We start from the raw sequence: 27,924 nt of genomic DNA on the forward strand, positions 1-27,924 counted from the left end.
ATGTTCAAATTTGGATCAAATATTGTCTGACAATTTGCTTCAATTTTAGTAATAAATTCCGTAGTTTTCAATATTATAATTAAACAAATAATTCAAATAATTGACAAATGTTTAACAAGGGCAGTTAAGGAATTTTAAGATATCTTAGAGAAATATGTTTTCAATATGCTAGTATGTTATGCTAGTTTTCCACCAGGCTTGATATTTTGTGATGGGTTTGAAGAAATGACTTACTGAGATCAAAACTTTGGATTATCTATTTTATAGCTGATGATATATTTCCATTTAACGCAAATTATTGGGTAGAAGAAAGTCCTAATGTCATCCATATCACCAACGCAAATTTAACATCAATGCTTTTAGCCAATTAGCTATTTATATGAATGTTTGTTGTCGAATTTTTTTATGCCTTAACACCCAATATGGCCTATAGACATTTTAGGCTTATGACCGGAAATCCCCTGTGACTTAGTTAAGCAACCAATCTCATATTATGTTTGAAAAATACATTTTTAACGGCTTGTACTTCAAAATCAACATATGAAACACTCTGTAAGTATATGATTGAACTTACTTTAAGAATGTCTGTTACTAAAGAAGAGACAAACATAGTATCTAAATAAAGATCTTCATTAGCTAAGACGTCTTCAAGGCTCCCTCTGGCGGCATAAGCAGTTAATATAGCCACTTGTCCATGATCTACACTTGCACCCACAAATGGTATTAGATTTTCATGTCGGATTTCACGAATCTGAAAATGATAACATAGATTTATATATTAAATTAGAAAAAAAAATAGAAAAATTAAAATCAGTTTTAATCGAAATATTTTTCAAACATTTTATCAGCAACTAAGGTTAGTCCAACGAACTATTGTGCTCTCATCTATAGCATATATATATATTAGAGCAGAGGGTTCCTTTACTTCAATCAATATACTGTATAGAAGATTAAAGGTTCTTCTATTTCTTGACACAGGCATCATGTGACCAGAATACCGGCAAAAATTACATTATCTGAGAGTATAAAATATAACATTCTTTGAGTAAAATTTACTGGTTTGCAAAATGTATTAATAAAATTATTTTCATCATGTAAAATGATTAAAAATCGGTCCTATAAAATTTTTTAAGCCAACGTCAATAGATCTAGAAGATTCTTAAATACCACTATGTGAACAAGTTTATGTGTGATTGTATTAATAACGTTAAATCCTCGGAGCGTTAAAATGAGATAAGATGATGTCCATGAGCGTAAAAACCTATTCCATAGGCAATTATTTCTGTATTGTTACCATAACAGCAATAGCACTTACGAAAAAAGGTTTGCCCCTTCAGGCAACACTTCCACTTGATGTAGCTTTGCCATACCAATACAGAAGTATATATACTGAAGAAGTATATATAATAATAATAATAATAATAATAATAATAATATCCTTTATTTGCCAACAAAATCGTAAACAGGACGACAAAGCAACGTGATACAAAGGAGGATCTAGCTCCCATAGGATGCATTAATTTTGCTTATTTAGAATTTATAGAGGCAATAGCCTTATATAAACAAAATAACAAAATTCAAAATAAATATTCTAAATATCTAACATAAGTTACAATTATTATCTAAAAGTAAAATTATAAAAACATTTAATCTGCAATCAGTGGTAAACAGCTTTTTTAAATTGGACCGTAGATTCAATGCTTTTAATATCAGCAAAGAGCATTCTATAAGCCCTGAAGGCAATATAATGAAAACCTCTTTCATAGTAAGCTGGATTATGTAATTAAATGCGGAGATCGCTTCTATGTCGTGTAATCATAGTCACATCCTCAGCGTACATTGTCCTATTCTCAACAAACAAATGATTGTGTTTTTTCACAAATAACACCAAGGAAGAAAAGTATAAGGAGGGAAGGGTGAGTATTTTTAGTTTGCTGAAGTAAGGTCTACATGAAGTTCTGTAGGTCAGGCCCAATAAACAACGAATAATACGCTTTTGCATTGTAAATATATTTAGAGCTCCTCTTGCTGATCCCCAGAAACAAATACCATATTGTAAGATCGACTGTACCTGTCCGAAATAAAATAGGCGAAGAGATAGATACCTCAGACACATCCCTTAATCTTCTAATCAATCCGCATAAGCTAGCTAATCTGGAATAAAGGTTTTTAGTATGTTTCTCCTAATTTAAATTGGGGTCAATGTGTATTCCTAAGAATTTAATTCTATTGGCTACAGGAATTGACTGCCCACCAGACCACATAAGTAGTGATCTGATACAACAGTGGCCTTCGAAAAATTAATCAACCCCGTTTTACTCGAGTTCAAAGACAACTTACTGTCCGAGCACCAGGTCCTCATGTGCTCCACTGCGGTTGTGCAGCCCCGTGAAAGATCTGCCACTGTCCTCCTGGCAACTATAACTGATGTGTCGTCGGCGAATTGACAAATTATACCAGAGCTGTTCCCTGCTCAGGCAAACCATTGACATATAATAGGAAGAGCACAGGTCCCAAGATTGAACCCTGAGGCACACCTCTTCCTATAATTTGAGGGCGGGAAAACGTTGGTGAGCCCTCCATGTGTCCCACAAACTATTTGTTCTCTTTGCTCTAGATATGAACTGAGTAATTAGCATCTAGCCCCCTGATGCCATACCGTTCCAGGTGTCCAGCAGTAAAGAATGGTCAACCGTGTCAAATGCCTTAGACAAATCGAAGTACAGTCCAGCTACACTGGCCCTTCTCTCAAGATTCTCCATGATATATTGTATTGCACTATGAATGACCATTTCCGTCAATTTTTTGGGAACGAATCCGTATTGGTGTTTATTTATTATTTGATGGTGAGTTAAATAATTCATCATTATTTGATAGATGACCCTTTCAAACACCTTTGATATGGATGGTCATACGGATACCTGCCATTAGTTGGCAATATTCGCTTTTTCTCCCTTCTTAAAAACAGGCACTACTTTTGCCCGCTTAAGAGCAGAAGGGAAAATTTGGGTAGCAAGACTCTCACTAATCACATTGGAAATGGGGCCAGCTAAGTGAATCCCAACAAACTTTAAAACGAATACCGGAATTTCATCCAAACCAGAGGAAAATTTATTTGAAAGGTTCATCAATATCTTAAATATATCCTGAGAATTAACAGGATTCAGAAATATGGTTGGATAATCATTATGCAAATCATGTATATTGGAGTTACAGCTTTATTGATGGTCAAGAGTAAAATGTTGAGCAAATAATTCGGTGACTAAAGCTGGGTTTTCAATAGACTGATTTCCCTTATGTTTTATACTACATTCAAAGGCTGCAATGTACTTTTGCAGGTACCGCCCCACGCTATGATGCAGTATCTTATTAAAGATTCTACTAAGGACTTATAAATAAGAATACAAAATTTAGCGCTTAAAATTTCTCTTAGTAAGTAAAATGTTTAAATCACATGTCTAATTCTTCTAGCAAGATGATTAATGTGTCCTAAATATTTAGATTTCTTTTTTTCAAAGATCTCTTGATTATTAATTTCATCCAATAAAATTTTATTAAAAGGTGATTAATTTGAATTGGTCAAAGAAAAGGCTATGTAATTAGTTTTTTCCATATTCAAAGTTAATTTTTGGGTACACAACCAGTTTTTTTACATGCTTAAATCCATCACACAAAGCCTCTCTAGCCTCCTGCCATGTTTTGCTATTAAAGATTAAAGCAGTATCATTAGCAAATGATACTATTTGACAACGGTATATTTAGGAGAGAATTTAGGTATATCTTAAACAATATAGGTCCTAGTATTGTTTTTTGAGAAACTTTGATGCATATATATAATGGATCACTATAGGTATTATCTATTTTGAGGACCTGCTCTCTCTTTTTAAAATAACTTCCAAATAACTTTAGTGCTATACCTTTAATACCGTAATGATTTAAAGTTTGAAGAAGATTTGTATGCGGTATCGTAGCAAAGACCTTTGCCAGATCAATGAAAACTGCAATACTTTTTTTACAATTTTACAAATTTTTTAATTTATAATACTGCATGTGATGTATTCAGGTCTTCTGTAAATCCATACTGATTTTCCGAGAATATGTCTTCTAGAGATGAAACGGATAGTTGTTTTGCCGGATACCGGATACCTAATATTCGGCGGGCAGCAAGGCCGGAGGGCCGAATATCCTGCCATCGAAATCGGGTTTATTCGACGTCTTTCGTTTAAAATTCGATTATATCGACTGGGGGCATGTCGTGGCGGCGGTTCCATATTAGTTTAGTTTCTGCGTAGTTTGACCGGACACGTGTTGTTGGTGACGTTTCAAAATCGGTTTAGTTCCTGCGTAGATAGAGTGCAGATAGTTTTATTGTTTAGAAGTTCTAAATATGTCATCGAACACAAAAAGGTCGCCAATATGGCAATATTTTGACATAAATAAGGACAACAATAGGTTGGTTGACTGTTTGCTGTGCCAACTTCAAATATCTCGGGGCGGAGAAGGAAAAAAGGCTGGTAAGTATGTGTATGTTTGGTTATTTTCGGGTAAATTTAGAAATTACCTTCTAAGTACTTCCGCCATGACTAACCACGTAAAATCAAAACATCCCGAGAAGTTTGCTTTGCTTAACAAAGCTAAAGGCAGAGAAAAGAAAGATAAGAAACTACCATGCTTGAGAAGTCTGGTGCCTCTAGTACAAGTTCGTTTTTGAGAACGACAGAAAAGCAGCTAACTTTATCAGAATGCGTTGAGAGAAAACAAGTTTGGAATGTTAATGATTTAAAGGCAAAAAAATCATTATTTAATTGCAGAAATGATTGCACTAGATAATGAGCCGCTATAGGTATCGTAGAAAGAGTTGGATTTAAAAGACTTCTTCGACATGCTTTACCTCGCTATGAATTACCAAGTCGCACAGATATAACCCAAAAAATTATTCCAGATATCTACAACAGAATTATTGAAAAAAATCAAAGGAAGCATTTCAAATGCTGTCGCAATTTCTGTCACTATATGGACGTGTGCGCACAATAACTCTAGCTTTCTGAATTTCACAGTCCATTGGGTGTCTCCGGAATTCCAACTTCAACACGGAGTTCTTGCTATGAAACCATTCTACGGAGCCCACACAGGGGAAAACATAGCAAATGAGCTCAATGCTATTGCAGCTCGATGGGATATTTACCAAAACCAAATACATGTACTTGTTCATGACAGCGGTGCAAACATGGTGAAAGGTGTTCGCATGGCAGAGTATAGTTCTCCCAGATGTTTCACTCATTCGCTTCAGAGGATTGTTACTGAGTCGTTAAAGATCCAGCCCGAAGTAATCGAAATGATAAGCAAAGGCAGACGTCTCGTTAGACTTTGTCTAGCTAAGGAAAGGTACAGCACGTGTTGTTCGGCTCGATTGCGCAGTAAATTTGCTTACGCCGCTGCCAAAGCAACGGTATCGATCGCCCCAATTTGCATATAAACAGTGCCGTTGCGTTAATTGTTATATTTGTGTTCTGTGTTTTTAAATTAAATTAAAAAAAGACGCGCTACTGTCGCTAATCGCGTGTTATTAGGGGACAAAACTTGGCGCAGCTTTGAAAGAGATGGTGTATAGTCTAGCAAGTGGATCTGAAACAGCGGCAGGAATGTGGGCCAAAATATTCGACGTTGCCACGTTTAACCTCAAAACATAATTGTGCGGGACTTACTTTCTAATAATATGCAATATAAGATTTTTTACAATCACAAGATATAGTGGATAAAATGTTAAGAATTATAATCTAAATAGTTATTCCATTTTGGCTTTAATACGCAATTGTTTTACCATTAAATATGGTACAATTAAATGTTTGTCCAAAAATGGTTAATGTTTAGTAAATCTGGCAACATTACGTTCAAACTCTACATTCCTACTTCTACTCCCCTACTTCTTGTATAATAGTGGTCAGCCATTATGAACCTGAACGCTTGTGATTGGTTTCCCTCGCCGTACGTGTTTATGTTATGAATGATTTCGACAGTTCATTGGACAGCGTCTTTGTCACCTGTTTACAATGCTTGCTGCCGTTTCAAAACATTGATTACTATTGAAGGGTGGACAGTGGCGTAGGTTTTGTCATTGATTTTTGGATTCCGTTTATATATGTTATTTATTATTTTGTTTTATTTGTGGCTATTAATTAAAAAAACTGATATTAGTATTGTGTATATATATAAGTAGGTAGTGTAATTTTCGTAGGTTTGGAGTTTCACTGTTTTATTACTTACATGAAATACCTAATATTTAATTTTTTAGTTTGTTTTATTATTGTCTACATATATACGAATAATAACATTTATTATAATGAATAAATGCACTGAGAATAAGGTCCTTCATAGTCAAACGAGGGAAGTGATAGCAAACGTTTACAGGTAAGTTATAATAATTTATTTTAAAAAAAGTGAAATACATTGCCTCTTAAAAAAACAATAGTTTATATTATATTTTATTGCTTTTTGTATACCAACTATGCATTCAAAATGTTGTTATTAGGATTTGTGATGAAGAAGCTGCAAATAATTCGATGAAATTGCCTCTTAAGCGTAAGCTTGATCGCGTTTTCCTTTATACCGGAGTCTCCGTATCATCTGTGAGAAAAATTCACAAGGAAGATGAAGAAAGGCGACAAAATAACCCTGATGAAATGTTAGCCAGTCCAGGGAAAAAACTGTCACGGAAAACTGTCGTCGAAAAAGATGATAGTTTTCATTTTCAAAGTTAGGCATTGTATCACCAGATTTTACCTGTAATATAAAGTGGTTCCGACAACTAGAAAGTTGTTACAACTAGAAAGAAGAAAATTAAAAGAAGAGGCAAATTTTTCTTATTCCAGGGAAACGCTTCGTCTTTTATTAAAGTCAAATGGATTTTTTTGGCATAAATGTCAAAATAAGAGGAAAATCTTAATGGAGAGGCCCAATATTTTTTCCTGGAGATACAAATATCTTCGCGAAATACGAAAATATCATGAAGAAGGCCGAAACATTATTTACTTGGACGAAACTTGGGTGGATATCGATTTGACGTTCAAGAAATGTTGGCAGAGCGATACGGTTACTGATGTTTTAAAAAATATTAGTTCAACGGCTAAGCATACAATACAAAACAGTGTGTATAAGTTACAGTCATATATTTTTTCACGGGCAAGGACCCGTTAAATTTGAGAAATATATATATTTTAAATGATATTTTAGGTCGGCTAATAATTGTTCATGCAGGTCCCGACAAGGGTTTTGTGGACAATGCCTGTTTAATATTTAAAGCCGAATTGGCCACAGGTGATTACCATGGCCAAATGAATAGGGAAAATTTTACTAGATGGCTCACGGAAAAACTTCTGGAGGATAAATTCTGGGAAACTGACCAAATCATGGAAGAAATCGAGCCCCTTGTCATCACAATAGGAAATGAGGACAGTGACACTAATGGCAGTAGTAGTGAAGACGATAGTGAATACGAGGCTGGAAGGTAAAGAAAACGAGCTCGCTTATTTCACCAGTGAAAATAAAAACATGTTTAAGTAAAGTGTGTGAGACTTAAAAAAAACATTAACATAAATAACAGTAAACGAAAAATTAGGTAAGTTATTTACCTTATATTTTTCTCAAATTACCTTACTTTTTCGGAAATACCAAAAAAAGTGAAAATTTCGCATAAAAAAAACATAAAAATACCCGTTCCTAGTTTAACCGAACTTTTATCATTGCCAAAACGCTTATGCTGTTCGTTTTTTATAATCTATACCAGGTGGCTCATTTTAGTCGACGTTTGACTTTTGTTTTGTTTTTTTTAATGACCTTCAAAATACACGTACTATTGCAGTGACGTGGCCCCCTGTGACCTTAGCAACTTTTGTTTAAACTTTGTTTTTAAAATTCGGCTTAGCAACAGAAATATTTGCGTGCGACCCTGTATACAGGGTGTTCCACAATCAACGTCACAGGCTATAACTTTTTTATTTGTAAGTATATTTTTTTTTAAATATATTTTAATAGCTATATGATCACTACCCAAAATTACTTAAAAAAACTATCCCCGACAAATTCATTTTTGGGGGATGTATTTGTTGGGGGTAGTTTTTTTAAGTAATTTTGGGTAGCGGTCCTATAGTTATTAATTTTTTTTTTAAATTTTTATAGTTAAAAATAAAAAAGTTATAGCCTGTGACGTTGATTGTGGGACACCCTGAATACCAAAAAAAAGGACTTATTTCTAAAACCATAAAACATACAAATGAATAATTAATTAGGAAAATTCATTTTAATAAATTTTAAAATTATTTTCCTTAAATCGAATTTAAATAGTTTTACATAATACCACACGCCACTGTCCCTTTTTATGAATGAAGTCGGCCATGTTGTCTCCACTCCTGCATTCCCCTTACCGCAGGCCGAAGTGTTTCAGATCCGTCTGCCATACTGTACCTTTCCTTACCTAGACAAACTCTACACATTTTAATCATTCGGGGTTAGCTCAAGAAAAACTGTTGGCAATTCAAAAGGAGTTGAGTTTACCCGAACATCAAATAGTGCAGGATACGAGGTGGAATTCCACGTTTTACATATCAGAACGCTTGTAAGAACAAAAACGTGCTATATCCCTTTATGTTGCCGATTACGACACACTAACTAATTTAACGACTCATGAGTGGTGTTTGATGGAAATATGTGTCAAACTTTTGAAGCCATTCGAAGAGATAACTAAAATTACAAGTGCTGGTCTCTCCTGCATATCCGAAGTAATACCGCATCTAGCAGCATTGAAAAAATACCTATGCAAGGATGAGACTGCGCAACGAACAGCTGATTTACTTTATATGAGAGCTGCCTTAAAATAAGAATTGAATTCTCGATTTAGCTCATTATCTACAGATCCGAATTATCTTATTGCAACTTTCTTGGACCCCAGATTCAAAACAAACTATTTAGGGACTCTCGAAGCTGAAATAGCGCGACAAAAGATCTTGTTAGAGTTTTTAAAAATGACTTGCGACGAGTCCTCCAGCAGCAGTGATACATCGCCATCATCCACACCACCACCTTCTAAAAAAAGCAGAAATGAACCTGATTCCAATGTGACTCGCGATTCCCACGACACCTTTTGGGATTGTTTTAATGAAATAGCACATGAAAATAACAGTCAAAGTCATCAAAGTCAAAATCAAGCGAAAAATCCGATTGCAAGAGAGATTGACGGTTATTTGAAGACAGTTCGAATTGATCACAACTGGGATCCGTACGCTTGGTGGTCGGCTAATTTACAAGAGAATCCCAATTTGATGAAGTTTGCCAAAGTATACCTTTCAGCTCCTTGCAGCAGTGTTTTCAGTGAGAGGCTGTTTTCCGAAGCAGGTTTGGTTTACGAAAACAAGCGAAATCGCCTGTTGCCGGCAAACGCTGAAAATTTGGTTTTCATTCACCATAATTTACCACTTCTTAATTTTGACTATTAGGTATATTATTAGTTTATATTATTTTGACTATTAAGTATATAACTTTAAAATGTAAACATAAAGCCGTTTGTCAAAATGACATTTCGCAAGATGACATCAACCTGCAGTGTTGCCATTTCACTTTGTTTAAAGCGGTTTTAGGAATAAGAATGTTAATAATTTTTTTTTGCTTTGAAGGTGTTATTTATGCGCTTAGAATAACATATATCTATTTCTACTTTTTATTTTTAATCCAAAATCTAACATTAATAACTTAATTTAACATTATTATATGTGTTGATTTATAGCTGAAAAGTTTCTGTTTAGAAAATGCGTCTAAACTTGAGAATAGAGAATCGATGAATATGTTTGTAAACAAAACACCTCTCTTGCCCCTGTGCACATGTTGAACTCACACAAAGTTGTTGTTTACTAATTATAGTCTTTCAATGTTCTAAGTTTATAACACTTTAAAAGAAATGAAAAGACTAACAATAGAAATAATGAATAAATGAAATGCGGTGTCCCATAAATAGTCACACAAGCCTTGCGAAAGTGACAATTAATAGCAAACGTGAGTCTCGCGATTTTCATTTTATTTTCCAACTTATTCTAACTACTAACTACTATATGGCTTACCTGTTTTAATTCCTTTCTTATAGATCTTGTTAGATCAAGTGTCCTTTTATTTAAATACTTAATAGCGACAATGTTACCCCTGTAAAGACCTATGTTCGTATAAGCCCTTTTCGGAGAAATGTCTGATACTTCATTTATTCCTCTTCTGTCTCCCGATGAAAAAACATTATGCTTACAAATAGTTACCTAAAATGTTTATATAAATTTGATTTAAAAACATATGTATCGGTTAATGTTTAACTAGGTATTACCATACTTTTACTTGGAGAGTCGGGTATATCTATGGGTATAATAGTTACATCTCTAATATCTATTTTCCAAAGTAAACAAGCAAGCTTCTGTTCATATCTGTAGTGCCTAAAAATAATGTATGTAGATGTGAATTAAATTATTACAGTATACGAAACTTACTTAAACACAAACAACCCACCAACGAAAAATACAGAAATTGCCATTATAACGCCAGCTATCATTCTCCAGTCTATTCGATAAACGCACTTTTCACCCTTAAAACCACACTTGGGTTCTGCTTTGGGAATATTGCCTCCTATCCATTGAATTGGACGGCTGTCGTTTATGTATCGGAATTCCTAAAAATGTTGCGCTATTTCACAGATTTGCTTTTTGCAATTTTCTGCAATTTTAGTCTCATTGTGTTTATGGCTTTTATATTTATAACAAAAAATCTATAGTTATTAATAGTTCAATAACATTGACCAGGAGTTGTACCTCTCAAAATCCAAACGAATTTCCTCAAAATAAATCAAATCTTCCTAAAAAGCATGACGGACTGAAATACGTTAGAAGCAATATCAGCAAAGGATAAAGTAAATCCATCAAAAATTTCATTAAACGTCATATAGAAAAATAAAAATTGGCTGATTAAGAATCCACCTTCATTACTGCCTAACCTCCATTACTGCCTGATATACTATCTGTATATCCGTTTTCATTTAATATGTGTTCGTTAAATCTTTGTTTAATTCTGGGAATTTCGTCTGAGCCAATTCTAGAATTAACGTCTCCAAATAGGACTCCTTATCCACTGTTGTTTATTTTAATAATGGTGTTTTATATTTTCTCATAAAAACTGAATCTGAACTTGCGGCGGGCCTTTCAAGAAAGTAAGTGTGAGCGTTGATTGAGAATATAGGTATATTCAATCATTATACCCAAATATTCAATCAACAGTGTGAGTGTCACTATACTTACGTAGTACGTAATGATTTTTATTAAGTCAGTGCACCTTTTGTGTAGAAGAACACCGACTCCCGAGTGACCTCGTTCTTGTCACGTTGACGTTTTCTTTGAATAGTCCGCATATACAGTGTGGTGACTTTAACTGGAATAAATTCAGTTAAAACTAATCAAAATTCATCTCGCAATATTCCTGAGACCCGTCGATTTTTGTTTATTTTTTTTCACATTTCAAGATAGTTTTTGTATTTTTTCACTTACAGTGGGGGGGGGGGGGGTCCAAATTAACCCCAACTTTTTTTTTTCAAATGGAAAGCCACTTTTTTTAAACTCTCATTGCAACGTCGCCAACAGTAACATCGTATTGTTTTGTTGTCTAATGATTTTCCTGAATTTATATTAATTGTGAAGTGAAAGTAAACTAGTATTCTGGTTCAAAAGGCTAATCAGCATTTAAGGTATTATATCTGTCTATCCAACTGTGATAAATGTGTGAATTACAGCCGGAAACATAGAAAATACGTGTAAGTAATTTTTTCGCCAAAACTAACCTAAACTGCCACTCGGCGTCACAGGCTGCAAAAAGACATCAACAGCCAAGTAGGTCAGAGTCATCAAGGTTGCCAAATTGTGCGGGTCCGTCCTTTGCACAATATACAGGATGCTTCTTGTTGTGCTGTAGATTGTGATTTAAGTATGACAAGTGATATGACTGTCGAAACCTGTGGCAAATGCAAAGACAATTTTATTGTCAATAACAAAGCCGTCAAATGTAGTGGGTGCTTGCGAAAATACCATGCTGCCTGCTATAGTCTTACAAATTCATTGCTCAAAAGTATTGGAGACCTGTCGAGTTTACATTGGCTGTACGAAGATTGCAATGAAAGAGCCGTGGACATTTTTAATCCAACAGCCATTAATAATTTTAATGAGCTTGCTATAGTGAAAAAAGAAGTAGATTGTTTGCAACGGGAACTTGAGTTGACAAAAAAGCTCCTCGAAAATTCGGAGTATACCATCAAGCTTCAGAAATCAATTCTTGATTCTCATGAATCTAACAAATCAAGAATTGATCTGCCCTCAAACGGAAATAGTCTGATCAAAAGCCATTCAGTAAATACATACAGTGATGCTCTTAAATCAAAATCATCTATCCTAATTGTTAAAGGTAACAATGAAGAACAACAGAAAAATGTTTTAAATGAAATAGCGCAGACAATCAATTCAGGGCAAATTAAAGCATGCATCAATAACACAAAGAAAATACGTGGAGGTATTGCTTTTCATTGTCAAGACGATAAATCTTTAGAAGTTTTAAAAAAACTCTCTTAGTGAAACTATGAGCAAGAAATACAATATCGAAAAAGCCCAGAAATTCAATCCTAGGATGCTTATAAGAGATGTACGGTTGGAGGGATTGGATTCTCCGGATGATATTATTAAAAATATTTCATCATTGAATGATCTAGATCATATTCTTAAAGATATGATCTGAATATGTTACCAAACTAAAACAACGCAATAATATAAGCAACCTAGTAGTCGAAGTCTCTCCAGGTGCCCGCAGACTGCTGCTGCAAAAGGAGTCAATTTTCGTTGGATGGAGGAAATCAAGAGTGGAGGATTATCTGCGTATCACCAAGTGCTATAGATGTTGTGCTTACGGCCATACAGGTAAAGACTGCAATGAGAAAAAAGACAGTTGTCCTAAATGTAGTAAAGATCACAAATTTAGAGAATGTACTTCAAATGACAAAAAATGCATAAATTGTATTAGGGCCAATGCGCAAAACAGGAATAAAGTAATTCCAACTGATCATTTTTCTTTTGATCGGGATTGCCCGACTTATCTATATCATCTTACCAAGCATAGGTCAAGGGTAAACTACGAGTAATTTCTACCGCATATTTATATAAGTGTTTTTTTTCCTTTCTTTGTCTTCCAAATTATAATGGCTAGAAGAAAAAATGAAGATTTTCTAAGCATTGCCAACATTAATGTAAGATCTCTTTTGCCAAGTTTTGTAGAATTTACTCAGCTGGTGAAAGAGAATTATGATGTTATTGGAGTGTGTGAAACATGGCTGAATAATGCAATAACCACTGATGCTATTGACATGCCAGGCTACTCATTTTTTCGAAAAGATAGAGTGGGAAGTGGTGTAGGAATTTACATCAGATCATTTCTTTCATGTGAAACTGTGGAAATCAATGCTAACAATGTGAGCTTTGATTATTTGTTTTTAAATGTTAAATTTGGCTTATATAAGATTGCTCTTATTTTAATATATAAACCTCCAAGATCCAAAGTATCAGAGATAATAAACTTTCTCGAAGAAATTATACCCCATATTTTGGCGGATTATGACTACTCTGTTATATTTGGTGATTTGAATATTGATATGCTAAAGCCAAATTTGCTATATTCTACCCTAAATTCCTATGGATACGATCAATTAATTAATGAACCTACACGGATCATCAACATATCTGCTACATGTCTGGATCCAGTATTTATTAATAAAAAATCTATATGTCATAAGAGCGGTACTGTTGATTCGGACATAAGTGACCACAATAAAATGCCTTTCTGTACATTAAATATTCTCATTAAAAAAGTTAAACAAAAAGTTATTAAAATACGCGATTTTAAAAGTTTTGACTTAGATGAATTTAAAACGGATTTAACTCAAATAAATTGGGACCATATTTTTCATTTAAATGATATTGTTTCGGGCCTGTTTATAATATATGTTTAATTACTTAAATCAAGGTTATTTCGGTCTTAATTATTTATCAAGTTATCAAGGCCAGACTGTAAAGAAATAGGGACGCTGCTCCAGTCACACTGAAATAAGGTGATCCTTCTGTTTTCGACGCACACCCTTAATGATTATGTAATGAACGAAATAAAATAGAAACGAAATAAGAAGAGACACAATTTGACGTAAAAGGAAAAAGAATGACGCGACTTTTCCTAGTAATAAATGAAGTAAAGGATGTTGATATAGGGAACACCCCAATCAGCTTTCATTAAATCGACAAAGACGTGATGCACTTCGGTATTATCTCGCATAAGATTTAGGTACCGATTCAATAATTGCCGTAGTACTACTGCTTTCCGGTATCGCACACCTGTTCCGTATTTTGGCGGATGACCTCGGTCAAATAGCTTACTCCTCTCGCCCCGAGGAGTCCATAAGGTAAAGTAGGATAAAAGAGCAAGACTTTATGGAAGGAACATGGGAGTAAGAGAGTAAGGAAATATAAGATAGGTCGAGTTTAAATATTAACAATTTACCAAGAAACGCGTGTGTTATACCGGGTGAACCTTTATATGCAAAATCAATGTAAATAAACCAAAATAAACAAAGTATTACCGAATTAATTATTAAATATGTTAAACTTTAAAGAAAACTTATGTTAACTAAAAATAAGTAAAATTAGCAAAAAGTAATAAAAGAAGAGAGAACGAAACAGATATAAATGCAAAAGTACAAAGAGAATTAGAACAAAATATTAATATTTTATTTAACATTCATGCACCTTATAAATATGTTAGAATCAGTTAAAAGGCTGCACCTTGGCTAACTGATAATCTCAAGTTAATTATAAAAGAAAAAAACAATACATTAACTAAGTACAAAAAACACAAAAGTCTACAAAATTGGAATCGTTATAAGGAGTGCAGAAATTTTGCACTTGCCTCTATTAGAAGAGAAAAGGCTGCATATCTAAATAGCTTACAAAGTGAAAAATCTGGTAAAAAAATTTGGCGTGGTTTGTACAACTTAAACAATAAAACTGCAACAGACAATAATGATCTACCATCTATTTTAAATAACCCCAACTTAATAAATGATTACTTTATAAGCATTTTCAATAAGTCTGATAACTGTCTTGACAGAATTAGCTTTTATACCAATCAAAAATATACAAATAACATTTTTCAGTTTTCTCTGGTAGATCACGACACTGTTTTTAAAACAATACAAAATATTAAATCCAATGCTGCGGGCTCAGACAATGTTACTAAACAAATGCTACAGCTGTGCTTACCGAATATTTTAAGTCACATTACGAATATTATAAATAGTTGCTTGCTAACAGGCTATTTTCCAAGAGCTTGGCGGAAATCAACTGTTTTGCCTTTTTCTAAAATATTAAATCCTCAGTGCTTGCAAGACTTACGCCCCATAAGCTTATTAAATGTTATATCCAAGGTTCTAGAACGGGTGGTTTATTCACAGCTTATTGATTACTTCATTAATAATAATATCATTCCCTCTCAACAATCCGGATTTAGAGCCAGCCATAGCACAACAAGCGCCCTTTTAAACATCACCGACAATATAATACGAGCTCTTGACAAGAAACTTTCAGCTGTTATGGTAGCCCTTGATTACTCAAAAGCCTTTGATGTTATAGATCACGATTTAATTGTTGCTAAGCTAAAGTTTTATGACGTTGTCTTATCTTTTTTAAAAGTTATCTCTGGAATCGAACTCAAAAGGTGCGACTGCAGGATAGCTTTTCGGATCCCAAGCATGTGGTATCAGGAGTGCCGCAAGGATCAATACTTGGTCCACTTTTATTTTTAATTTACACGTCAGACTTGCCTAATATTGTCAGTACATCTGAAATTTACCAATATGCTGACGACACGCAGCTGATTCACTACTTTGATTCCAATGAATATGAAGAGATAGGCAAAAATATAAGCATTGAACTCGACCTAATATCGAAATACTCAAAGGAACATAACTTAATCATAAATCCTAATAAAACGAAGATGTTGCTATTTACTAATAAAAAGTTTCGTAGAATTATAAATTCAACTATAAAAATTAAATTAGATAATACATTAATTACTTTTTCTGAGAGTATAAAAGTTTTAGGTCTCACATTAGATGCCTCTCTTAGATTCAGAGAGCATGTTAGTACTATTCTTCAAAAGAGCTATTTGCGTTTGCGTATGCTTTATGCTAATAAGTCAATATTAAACTTCAAGACTAGGAAAAAACTTGCCGAAACTTTTGTTATGTCAATTATCCAATATTGTCTGATAGTTTTCTTTCCGTGCTTGGACCAGCAGACACAATATCGGTTACAACGTGTGCAAAATACCTGTTGTAGACTTATCTTTGACCTAGGAAAGTTTGATCATGTGTCCCAAGGCATGTATGATTTGGGGTGGTTAAAAATACCTTATCTATATAACTTTTTGTACTGCACCTTAGTATATCGCCTTTATAAGTCCAAAGCTCCGATATATTTATTTGAGAAACTTATACCTAGAAATCATGTACATGCTCGAATTATTAGGTAAAACACTCTGACTATGCCCCATCACTCAATGGCTCTCTTTGAACGATCATCATTCACTTACAACGCAGTCAAATTTGTGAACGTCTTTAGGCCTGATTTTAGCAATGGCCTGTATGTTTTTAAAAAACATTTCAAGAACCTGTATCTACAGGAATCATTTAGGTAAATCAAAAGATTTTCTTATTTCTGTTAAATGAATATTGTTTTATTTTCTACTGATTTATGTTTGTTTATTTTGTTTTTTTTTGTGTAATTTAAGAAGGTTAAGAGTTTAAGAGTAGCTTTTAGCTAATCTTCGCCTTCGAAGGCAAAACTATGTAAAACTATGTATTTGCTAAATAAAAGCGCTTTATTATTATTATTATTATTATTATTATTATTATTATTATTATTATTATTATAAAAGAGCCCTTTTTCTTGATTAAATTGCCCCATTTACTTTTGTGATTATCTAAAGGAGAAATACGAAAAAAAAAACCATTAAATTATTAAAAGTTGCGTTTAATGTATAAGATGCTCAAAATGAGCACCAATTACTTGTCGGCAAAGCACAAGACGATGATAAAGTTCGTTTCTGACATTTTCTAACACTTCTGGAGATATTTGTCGGAATTCTTACCTAATACGTTCTTTGAGTTCGTCTAGGTTTCCAGGTTTGCTTATATAAGTTTGACTTTTCAAATGTCCCGACAGAAAAAAATCAGGGGAGGGAGATCGGGAGAACGTGCCGGCCACTTGATTGCACCCCTTCTACCAATCCATCTGTTTGGAAAATTGTCATCTAAATACTGGCGTACATTACGGGCATAATGTGGGGGAGCACCATCTTGTTGCATCCAGATTCTTTCATCATACAAATCTGGATTGAACTGACTCGGATATAAGACACGTAAGACTGGAACTAGTTCATGTTCAAGAAATTCTAGATATCCTTTCCCAGTTAAAGTATAATTGAAGAATATGGGCCCTATAACTTGCCTGCCATTTATGCCAGCCCAAACATTCGTTTTCTGGGGATATTGTGTATTAGTTTCCCTTACCCAGTGTGGGTTCTCGTCAGACTAGTAGCGACAGTTCTGCTTATTAACATGGCCATTTAGGGTGAATGTAGCCTCATCAGAAAAAAGGATCCACTCCGAAGATATGCGATTTTCGTCAATGGCGTTCATCATTAATTCACAGAACTGAACTCTACGATCTGGATCGTCTTCCAATAACTCTTGAACGGGTTGCATTTTATAAGGTCGTTTGTTTGCATTTTTTAAAATTTTTCGCACAGATTTATGATGAATAGAGTTTTCGCGAGCTACTCTTCTGGCTGCAGTTACCAGATTTTCTTCCATCGCTAACAATACATTTAATTGGGTGTTTTTATCGATTTTAGAAGACCTTTGTCTTGAAACATCCCTCACGTGCCCAACTTCTCGAAATCTGCGTTCGATTTTATTAACCGTACCTTGGTCAATAGGTGGGATATTTCTGCCTGAATAAGTGGACAACCTCTAGCTGAGTACGACTTCTGTCCCCATAACCAATCATCATTAAGATTTCAATCTTGTGGAATTCGGATAAATAAGGGATTTTTTCAATATAAGTTAACTTATTTAACAACTGGTTGAAAACACTTTAACAGTGACACTACAACAATGTCAGGAAATGTCTCGATACCAATAAAATAAACAAACACGCCAAAAATTTACCAACCCAAAATATTTCGAGACTTTTAATAATTTAATTGTTTTTATTTTTTTTTCGTATTTCTCCTTTAGATAATCACAAAAGTAAATAGGGCAATTTAATCAGGAAAAAGGGCTCTTTTCAATGAGAGTTTAAAAAAAGTGGCTTTCCATTTGAAAAAAAAAGTTTGGGTTAATTTGGACCCCCCTGTAGGTGAAAAAATACAAAAACTATCTTGAAATGTGAAAAAAAAATAAACAAAAATCGACGGGTCTCAGGAATTTTGCAAGATAAATTTTGATTAGTTTTAACTGAATTTATTCCAGTTAAAGTCACCACACTGTATGTATCTTGTACTTATTAATTTCCAAGAGTATTTCCTAATCCCTTTCGTTCCATGAGGTAACATTCCAGCAGACTATTCTAGTAGTTTTCCGTTTTTGCTTAATCCTTTTCTAAAGTGATACGAATCCAATCAAAAAAAATCCTACATAACTATTTTCACAACTAAATTTAATATTAATATACCACACTATTAAATTAAGTATTCACTTAAACGCAGTTATTCTAAACTAAATTGAAATTAGAATACCAATAAATTCAAATATGGCAAATGTGGACGAAATAATGATTATTCTTGTACTCAATACGAAATTTCATGCTAAGATATGGGATGCTCTGGCACCTAACATTTAGTGAATAGATAATTAAAAGAATTAGAAGGTCATGCTGAAATACCTACTCAACTTGAAATATTACAAATTGAGGGAAACAATTTAAATATTGTTGAAGATAACCCAGCAATTAGCAGTGAAGCCATAGCAATTCAACTGTTGTAGGTCTTTCATAATAAAGTGAGGAAAATGACTGGACAAGAAAAACCAATTGCTTAAAAAATAATTCATTTTGTATATTTGGGTCAATAAACAAAGTGTTTATTGGAACTCTACTGGCGGTAAAATTTATTTTGCTTTTTTTCGATACAAGCTATCATAATTATTAGAAGACAATATCTGGTTCTTATATGACGGTAAACCTGCAAATTTTAGACATGAACTTTTATATATAAAAAAAAATGGGATTTCGAATACATAGTATGCGTACAATGGACATTTTCTTGCTCCCTGGACTTAAGGCATTGCAATTTTCTTTTTTAATATGCCACTTTTTTATAGGTGGTTTTTGGAATCATAACTTTTCTCGCTGATTTCTACAATACATTGAAATAAGCGACTCATAATAAACGCGATAAACAATAAGATTTAATAAATAATTAATAACTGAACTAAGAAATGCAAAAATTGTGAATACTAACTTTACCTTCTACTACTATCCCTAATATAAAACTGCATTTTCATATTAAATTAACTGCTTATCATGATTATGTCACGTGTCAATTTTGATTTAATTATTTTGGTTGTTAATTATTTTAATTATTGATAATTATACATTTTACTTTATTATTTCATTATGTCTTACAGTGTAGGTGTTGTGTGACTGTACCTTAATTTACTTTGTATTATATTTTATTTATCGTAGTCTTATATTCCGTTGGTTTAGCAACAGTTTATATCGAGTCATTGTGAATGCGGCTTTATTTTGACATTTCTGTGTGTAAGACATGACCGCATCGCCGGACTTTTCTGCTGGTTGGTTTGTTATTAGACGACTATACCAGAGAAGGTGTAAGGAGTCCCTTAATAAGATTCCACTAACCCTCCGATAAGCGCGCCTAAGTTTGTTACGTGGATAGTCGCGCGGTTGACATGAGTCACCCGGCTCCTAATTATTAAATATTTGCAAAAAAAATATTTCTTTATTTATTATTCTAAATAATTCCTAAATTAAATAAATAAAAATACAGAGATGGTAGTGAAAAAATTTTATTTACTGATAAAGTAGTGTATTACTAATTTTCAAAGCAATTCGTGCATATTTCGCGCAGATGCTCTCCACAGATCCACTGTTGGCATTTGAAGCACCATTTTCTTGTACTTTTATCTCTTTGACGTCCACACTGATAACAGCGCCCGCGCGAGCCTTTTCGGCGAGCAATAATTGGTTCAGCTTCCTCTCCATCCAATAACAACTTCGCCCGCCTTCGTAATTCTCTGGGAATAGACACAATATTTGATCGTCAATCTATTTGTGGCTTTATCAATTGCCAACTTACATTTTGTAAAAAATCGGTTCTTCTCACTGTTTTGTTAAAATTATGAGAATTATAAATGCATGCTGCGTTGATTCCTATTATATTAAGCAGGTCAAAAAAGGGTACCATAGGCCAGCGTCTCGTAGTTCTTGACACATCATAATTTCCACAAAGCTGATCGACCAAATCCACACCAATTTTTGTCGAATTATAAAATGTTATAATTTCAGGTTTGTTTTTACCGTTAGATGACTGGTCAATCGAAGCACTATGATGCATAGTTGACAGTAAAAATACTGTCTTATTTTCTTTTTTGGACAATATGATACTAAAGTTACGTCTTCCTGAAATCCAAAAATGGAAGACGCTGGCATTTTAAATTTATTTGGTAGAAATTCCTTGGGTATTTCACGTTTATTTTTCCTTATCGTACCAACATATGTTAGTTTTTTATTATTCAGAAGTTTTTTAGCCAGAGGAAGGCTTGTGAACCAGTTGTCGCCCGTAATGTTTCTGTTACTACTTTGAACGGGCTCTATCAAACGTAAAACAATATCTTCGGCTGAGTTACTCATTTGGTATGGACCATCAGGTTGCTTTCTAACATAGGGTTCTAAATTAATAGTATAAGCAGTCTTGGAATCAGCCAAAGTAAAAACCTTTACCCCATACTTCCCTGGCTTACTAGGTATATACTGCTTGAAACTGCATCTACCTCTGAATGCCAACAGTTGCTCATCGACCGTAAGATACTCACTGGGAGAATAATACTTTTGAAAATTATTTGTTAATAGCTCAAAAACTTCCCTGATTGGTGCAAGTTTGTCAATAGTTTTGCGACTTTCTCGATCTCGTATATCGTCGAACCGTAAACATCGCAAAATAAATCTAAATCTTTTTTCGCTCATGGTCAAATAACAAGATTCTAAGCCATTGCCTTTTGAGTTATCCCACGAAAATCGTACATTCTTCCTTGAATTTCCCAGAGACCCTATTAGATATAGCAATCCAATAAATGCCTTGATTTCAATTATGTCCGTAGGCCTAGCATCACGATCACGTTGAAATTTACTGCGGATCTTCTCGATGTAAATATTAGTAGAATGACAAATTATACGTAAAATGTATCATCCAAAAATAAACTTATAATGTCAATATCTGTTTTTGTCTCACGAGCATTATTTTTTGGACCAGGAAGGTGGGTAATGATATTGTGGGCTCTATTTTGTCGAAGAATCTTTCCCCATGTAAACATTTTGTGACAAATTGGAGTCATTTTCGGTGTGTGTAGATTCGACCACTTCCTCTGTCTTCTTCACTAACTTCTTGCTCAGAGTCCGTCATGTGATCACTTTCTGAAATATGGTCAACCTCGTCTAGATCACTTTCATCCTCAGCTTCAGAAATTGCGTCATCACTTGGCTCTTCAAACCACTTTAGCCTCATCTGAGGATCCCTACTTGGCTCCATTTTCAGTTTTTTATTCTTTGGCTCAGACATTTTTCTAAAACAAACATGTTCATGAATATAATAGTTTGGATATAAAAAATAAGACAAAATAATAAAAAATTCGAATGTTTTCCTAAAACATACATATTTGTGTCCATTTGTGAAGTGAAATATTTAAAACAAATAATAAAAAATGATTGTCTACATAAATAAAATAATGTTAAATATTTCTAAATCAAGTAAATACAATATCACAAATCATGTAAAGAAAAAATAAATAAATTATACTTGCCTTATAAAGTAACGCGAACAGGCGCGCGGGTGACCCTTGTAAAATAATCTAGTCCCCCAGGTAAAATAATCTATTTTTAAACACAAAACTGCAATCACCACAACGTTGCCGATCACGAAGATGCTTTCTTAAACAGAGTTGGGAAGGTACTAAAAGCGTCGTCTGCGTAAAGGTATCGGATATAATTTTGCGTATTGAATTGTACACGTGGGTGACAATAGTCACCCGCGCGCCTAACGGAGGGCTAAAGCCACTGCTGTCAAACACCGGTGCAGACTACTAGAAAAAAACCCTGTAACCAAGGTTTCTTGTTGCCAACGTTTTTTCTGCCCTCGTATTTTATCCAGCGTCCAACCGCACCTACAAGCTGCTGTAAGACCCTGCAGCCAACTGTGGTAACTGTAGTAACTAGTATTAGTTTTTTTTGTAATAAATTGTATTATTAAGTGTGTGTTTGACTCTACCGATCTCAGCGACCTATGGGGCAACCAACTTATCTACCAAGCACCTAGTAACCTTTACTTTTTTAAATATTTTAATTTTTTTATTAATTACTTTCTTTAAATACCGTGACAATTATTGTAAAGATTAACTTACTGGTAAAGATGAGATAACTGTTCCATTCAGTGTGTACTGAAAATATCCAACCGGCTGCATACTAATGCCCAAATGGCTGCCATTTTCTTTATCATCTAATAGGGATACTACCGTAAAATTACCTTCAGCATCTCCATTTTGGTCTATAAATATCTGAAAGAATAATTGTATTACTATCTAAAATAATTATGAAAATTTTACAGCACTCAGACAAATTACTCTCAAATTAAGAAATTATGGATCCACTAATTTTAAGCGTTTTGTTATAAGAAAATCTGTGAGAGACTCGAAACTGTGTAAATAGTATCAAATTGAGAGCTATTCTCTAAACCCTCGATAGAATTATAAAAACTTTATAGTTGTTTCAACTTAGTATAGTTATGGGGTCAATCAGAGTTGATACCAAGTCACAAGCGAAACTTTCGAAAAGACTTTATGTTAAAGTTTATAATAATTACTTTGCACTAATCTTACAAACCGAAAACGCCATTTCTAGCCTGTACTATTTTATAGGGCACTTTTCAAAAGTCATCGGTGGATACACCGGGTTGTACCGGCAATAACCAAGGCGTTTCAGAATTAACCCGGTTCAAAAAATCCCACGTTTCAAAATTAACCGGTGAAATCAGCTGGATGCAACCGACGAGGTATCAGATTAACCGGGATTTTAAGGTGGAATCTCGATCAAATAGATTCTTCGTAGGATTCCTAACCTAGTTTTGCATTTTTCCGGCTTAGTTTTGTTAAATTTGTTGTTGCTCAATTTTCATTTTACTTTTTTGTGGATATTTTAACTTTATTTTGATAGTCGAATAAGAATAATAGAAGAATAAGTTTAGTACGCTTTTTTAAAATTGTGTTTGTTTATTGGTGCCGACTATAAAAGCCACAAACTGATAGCAACAGAAACTGAGACCCTTATAATGGAACTGGGTCGTTTTTGTTTGGTTTTTAGTTTCTTAAACATCACAACAGTGGCAATCTTTCAATGTTTTCATGGAAAATGCTACCATAGTTTGTTTGGTTTGCTTTGAAGAATTTAAAAATACAAACATAAACAGAAATTGATATTGTTAAAGCTGCAAACTGTCAGAAAAATTCTAGGAAAATCAACCTAAGCGTTTTTGAATGTTTAAGTAACCAAACGGCAACCTGAGATCTACCGAATTTTTTTTTGATTAACGGGTTAATTCAACCAGTGAATTAAAAGTGAATTCTGAAAAGTGCCCATACTTACCTTGTTGCATCTCGGTTATAATTGACATGACAGATGACTTAATTTAATTTGTTCTTTTTCTGCTGAACGCCAAGAAGGGAAGGTTATTGGAAAGACTTTGTCTGTTAGTTATTAAATTTTAAAATAAATAAGAGGTATGTATTACCTGATAGGTAAAAATATAAATCCCTATTTTAGGTATCTCTTGGCTCTTGGTTCTTTGTTCTTAGTTACAAGTTAACATAATAGGAAGGAAGATAGTAACATGCTGTATAAGGTTGTTTCATTAAACATATCATCAGGAGATGTGTGTGTGTGTGTGTTACTCCTAAATTCAAGCCCTTAGCGTATTTATTCCACTTTACGTACTCTCAACACTTTAACTATTGCACCCAAGATGCAAATCAGACGGTAATTTATAATCTAAGCCAACGTTACGATATGTTCAAGATGTTAAACCTTTCGTTATATTTTGTCTAAATCAAACCTTATACTTGCTTAATTTTACCTACATCATATCCTTTAATACTGCGATACGACCTATTTAGGATTTTATTTAAAATAGCCGTTCCATTTCTCGGATCTTCTTGATTTTCAAACGTTTCCGTAAGAGCTCTTGCATAAATCATTACCGCGTCATATAGATATGCTGCCTCAATGGGTACCTAAAAAATTCAAATAAAAAATAACTTTTAAGTTTGTCTTTTTTTTATTGTTAGGAATAATTATGATATATATTTGTCAATAAGGTATCGGAAGTTCATCATTTAAAAAACCCGCGCAAAGAGTCTAAAGTTTGCACAACTGTTCCCAATACTAACTCTGATGTTACGCGCCATCCGTCATTTAGTTCGTTTACTAAATTTATTAATTCACCTTAAACCATCAAGTGTCTTAGAATTTAAATGGATAAAAATATGAAACAAAATATTTATCCTTATTCATGTGCCGAAGCTCCAAAAGAACAGAATTCTGTGAAAAATTCATCATGATTATCAGAAAGTATTGCAACTGGTGATGAGATATGGGTTTAAGAATATCATATGCAAAATAGTCCAGCAACAATCTTGGACTGAGCGGAAACCGAAAAAAAGCTCGTCAACGTCGATTAAAAGTAAATGTCAAGTTCTTTTTTGGTGGTACGGTGTTGTACACTCGGCATTTTTGTTAAAAGGCGAGGAAGTAAGTAAATAATATTATTTAAGCGCTATGCTCAGCTCTAAAACATAATATCGAGCCAGAAACACCAAGAAACTAACCAAACCGCACAATGGAATATAGAGAAACATCAGAATCCAGCAGAATAAGAAATTGAACAGAAACTCATTGAGAATGAAAATCGTACAATGGATGTTAAAGTCATGTGGAAATATATTGATTATATGTCGTCAGCCAGTCCAAAGATGTTAATTATTTTACCATGTAGTCCGCCTTTTCGCGCTACTATCCATAAGATTTTAAAGTACAATTTCGCAATCATCGCACAAGGCTCTAGGCACTCTTTCCAATAATCCTCATTCGTCTTCTTGTGCTACACGCGAGCGTTGTGTTGTGTTTTCGTCAGCCTCGACGACGAGATTAATTACGCGTAAGTACACAATTATATTGCATAAAATTAAAAAGTAAACTCCTTTTAGCCCCTTTAAACCCCTTTAGGGGAAACATAAGAGAAGACATCGGTCTTCTAGTGGTGAATCGGATAGCGATTCAAAACATAAAAAAATGCAAAAAAGGCTTACTAAATTAGAATCCCTTTTTAAAAAACGATCGAGGTCACGCTCACGATCCCGTTTCCCAGCGGAACGGACGAAGCGTCGGGGCCGCTCGACTTCGGTCGGCCGTTCTCGCTCCCCCTCTCTGGCTCGATCTAGACTTTCCACGCCTAGTCGGTCCGTGCGGCAAAAACAGGCTGACATTAGTCCGGTGATTTCGGATTTTAATAATAGTTCGAGTGTAGCCCAAGACCCCGCGCGGCTTGGCAAGCACATTAGATTACGATGAGAGTATAGCCCATAGTCCAAGCGGCGTGGCATATCCAACAGATGAACTATTAATTCACAATGATTATGACTTACCAGAGGAGGTTCTCAATATTTTGGGTGATGATCCGTCTATAAAGGATTCTGAACATGTTAAAGTGCACCCTGCCTTAGCCTGTTAATTGCCCGTTATTAGTTCCTCCAACACTAAACCCAGAATCATACGCCATTATTCCTCAAAACATTAGAAATAAGGATAATGCATATGTCCAATTTCAGACAAAATTAGGTATGGGTTTAGCAATTTTAGGAAAAAATATTGACGGCATCCTAAACGAAGCGGAGAATATGCCTCCACTATGCAAAGAAGTCTTACTACCTGGTTTATCAGATACAGGGCGTCTTCTTACGAGCCTATTTTATGATTTAACCATGGCACGACGCTCTTTCATTTATCCTTATATGAATGAAATACCAAGGAACTCCTAGAAAAATGTCCTCCCTCTGACCTCCTTTTTGGACCAGATATTTGCGAAAAAATTAAAGTAGCTAAAACTTTGCAAACGGCCAGTAAAGACATGAAGCCTATTCCCTCAACATCTGGGTTTAAAGCTCCTAGGGTCGAGGGTGGTTTTAGGAAAAAAGAGATGAAAGGGGACGGAACAGATAAAGGGAAACCATACAAAAATTTAAACCGGTATCGCCCTGCCCGTCAATCGAGGGAGACGTGACAGCAGAAAGGGCGAACCTCGAAGGACAACTTCAGAGAGAGATACAGAGGAAGGAAATAAACAAGGTAAGTTTATACCCAACTGCTGGTCGACTTTCAAAGTTTTGAGAAAATTGGAAATTTATCCTAATCCCCCTAAATCTATATCTTTTACTAAAACAGATGAAGAATTTTTATCAAAGGAAATTGATAAATTACTAGCACAAGGGGCGGTTGTCAAGTGCGAGCCACTTTACGACCAATTTTTATCAAACTTTTTCTTAGCTGAAAAATCAAATGGGAAAAAGCGATTTATTCTCGATTTAAAACAATTTAATGTATTTGTCGAAGCTCCCCATTTTAAACTAGAAGATATTAGAACTGTTAGAACTATTAGAACATCTTTGGACTGACTGTCATCTAGACTGACATCTAGACTTAGAGCAGGACTCACAAGCTGTCACACGTGCAATAAATGAGGCGTTCGACTCAAGTTGCCCAGTGACCAGTGAGAGACCCGTTAAATACGCCCCGTGGTGGAATACACACCTGTCAAAACTAAGGTCAAAAGTGCGTCATCTTTTCAATAGAGCGAAAAGAGACGGTAACTGGCAGGTATATGCCGAAGTGCTTACTCTTTATAACAAAGAGATAAGAAAAACCAAAAGACAGCACTTCAGAACTTTCTGTGCGGAAATCGCTAACACTCCGACTGCGGCTAGACTGCACAAAGCAATGGCTAAGGGAGGCACATACCCAATAATGGCCCTCAAAAAGCCAGATGGCACCTACACGAAGGGAGAAGAGGAGCAAGCCATCCTATTACTTCAAACACACTTTCCAGGGTGCGAACCTATAGAAACGGTCCCAATAAAGTACACCAATCCTAAAAAAGAGGACTGGGAAGTTGCAAGGACCGTCTTTACGACAGAAAGGTTGAAATGGGCAATAAACACCTTTCAACCGTACAAGTCACCGGGAGTGAATGGAATTTTTCCTGCTCTCCTACAAAACGGACAAGAGAAAGTCCTTCCTCACCTGAGTAGAATAGCAAGGACGAGCTTAGCGTCGGGATACATTCCCAGTAGCTGGCGAAGGGCAAAAGTCACCTTCATACCGAAAATAGGAAAAAAAGATGGGACTGACCCCAAATCTTTTAGACCTATCAGCCTTACGTCTTTCATTCTGAAAACAATAGAACAAATTGTAGACAACCATATCA

At 34.5% G+C, this 27,924-nt stretch overlaps 1 protein-coding gene across 4 annotated transcripts in view; it reads right to left on the bottom strand.

Moving 5' to 3' along the window:
* Positions 1 to 27,924, bottom strand: part of LOC126734760 (guanylate cyclase 32E) — a 261,555-nt gene that overhangs the window by 35,982 nt on the left and 197,649 nt on the right. For all 4 annotated transcript variants that reach the window (XM_050438480.1, XM_050438481.1, XM_050438482.1 and 1 more), the window contains 6 exons: positions 24,527 to 24,679; positions 22,799 to 22,951; positions 10,518 to 10,696; positions 10,358 to 10,463; positions 10,107 to 10,292; positions 575 to 751 (listed from right to left, as the gene is read on the bottom strand). In XM_050438480.1, coding sequence (XP_050294437.1) covers positions 575 to 751; positions 10,107 to 10,292; positions 10,358 to 10,463; positions 10,518 to 10,696; positions 22,799 to 22,951; positions 24,527 to 24,679 — 954 coding nt within the window. The remainder of the gene's footprint in view (positions 1 to 574; positions 752 to 10,106; positions 10,293 to 10,357; positions 10,464 to 10,517; positions 10,697 to 22,798; positions 22,952 to 24,526; positions 24,680 to 27,924) is intronic.

This window comes from Anthonomus grandis, chromosome 4 (assembly GCF_022605725.1).
Source record: "Anthonomus grandis grandis chromosome 4, icAntGran1.3, whole genome shotgun sequence".
Lineage (NCBI taxonomy): Eukaryota > Metazoa > Arthropoda > Insecta > Coleoptera > Curculionidae > Anthonomus > Anthonomus grandis.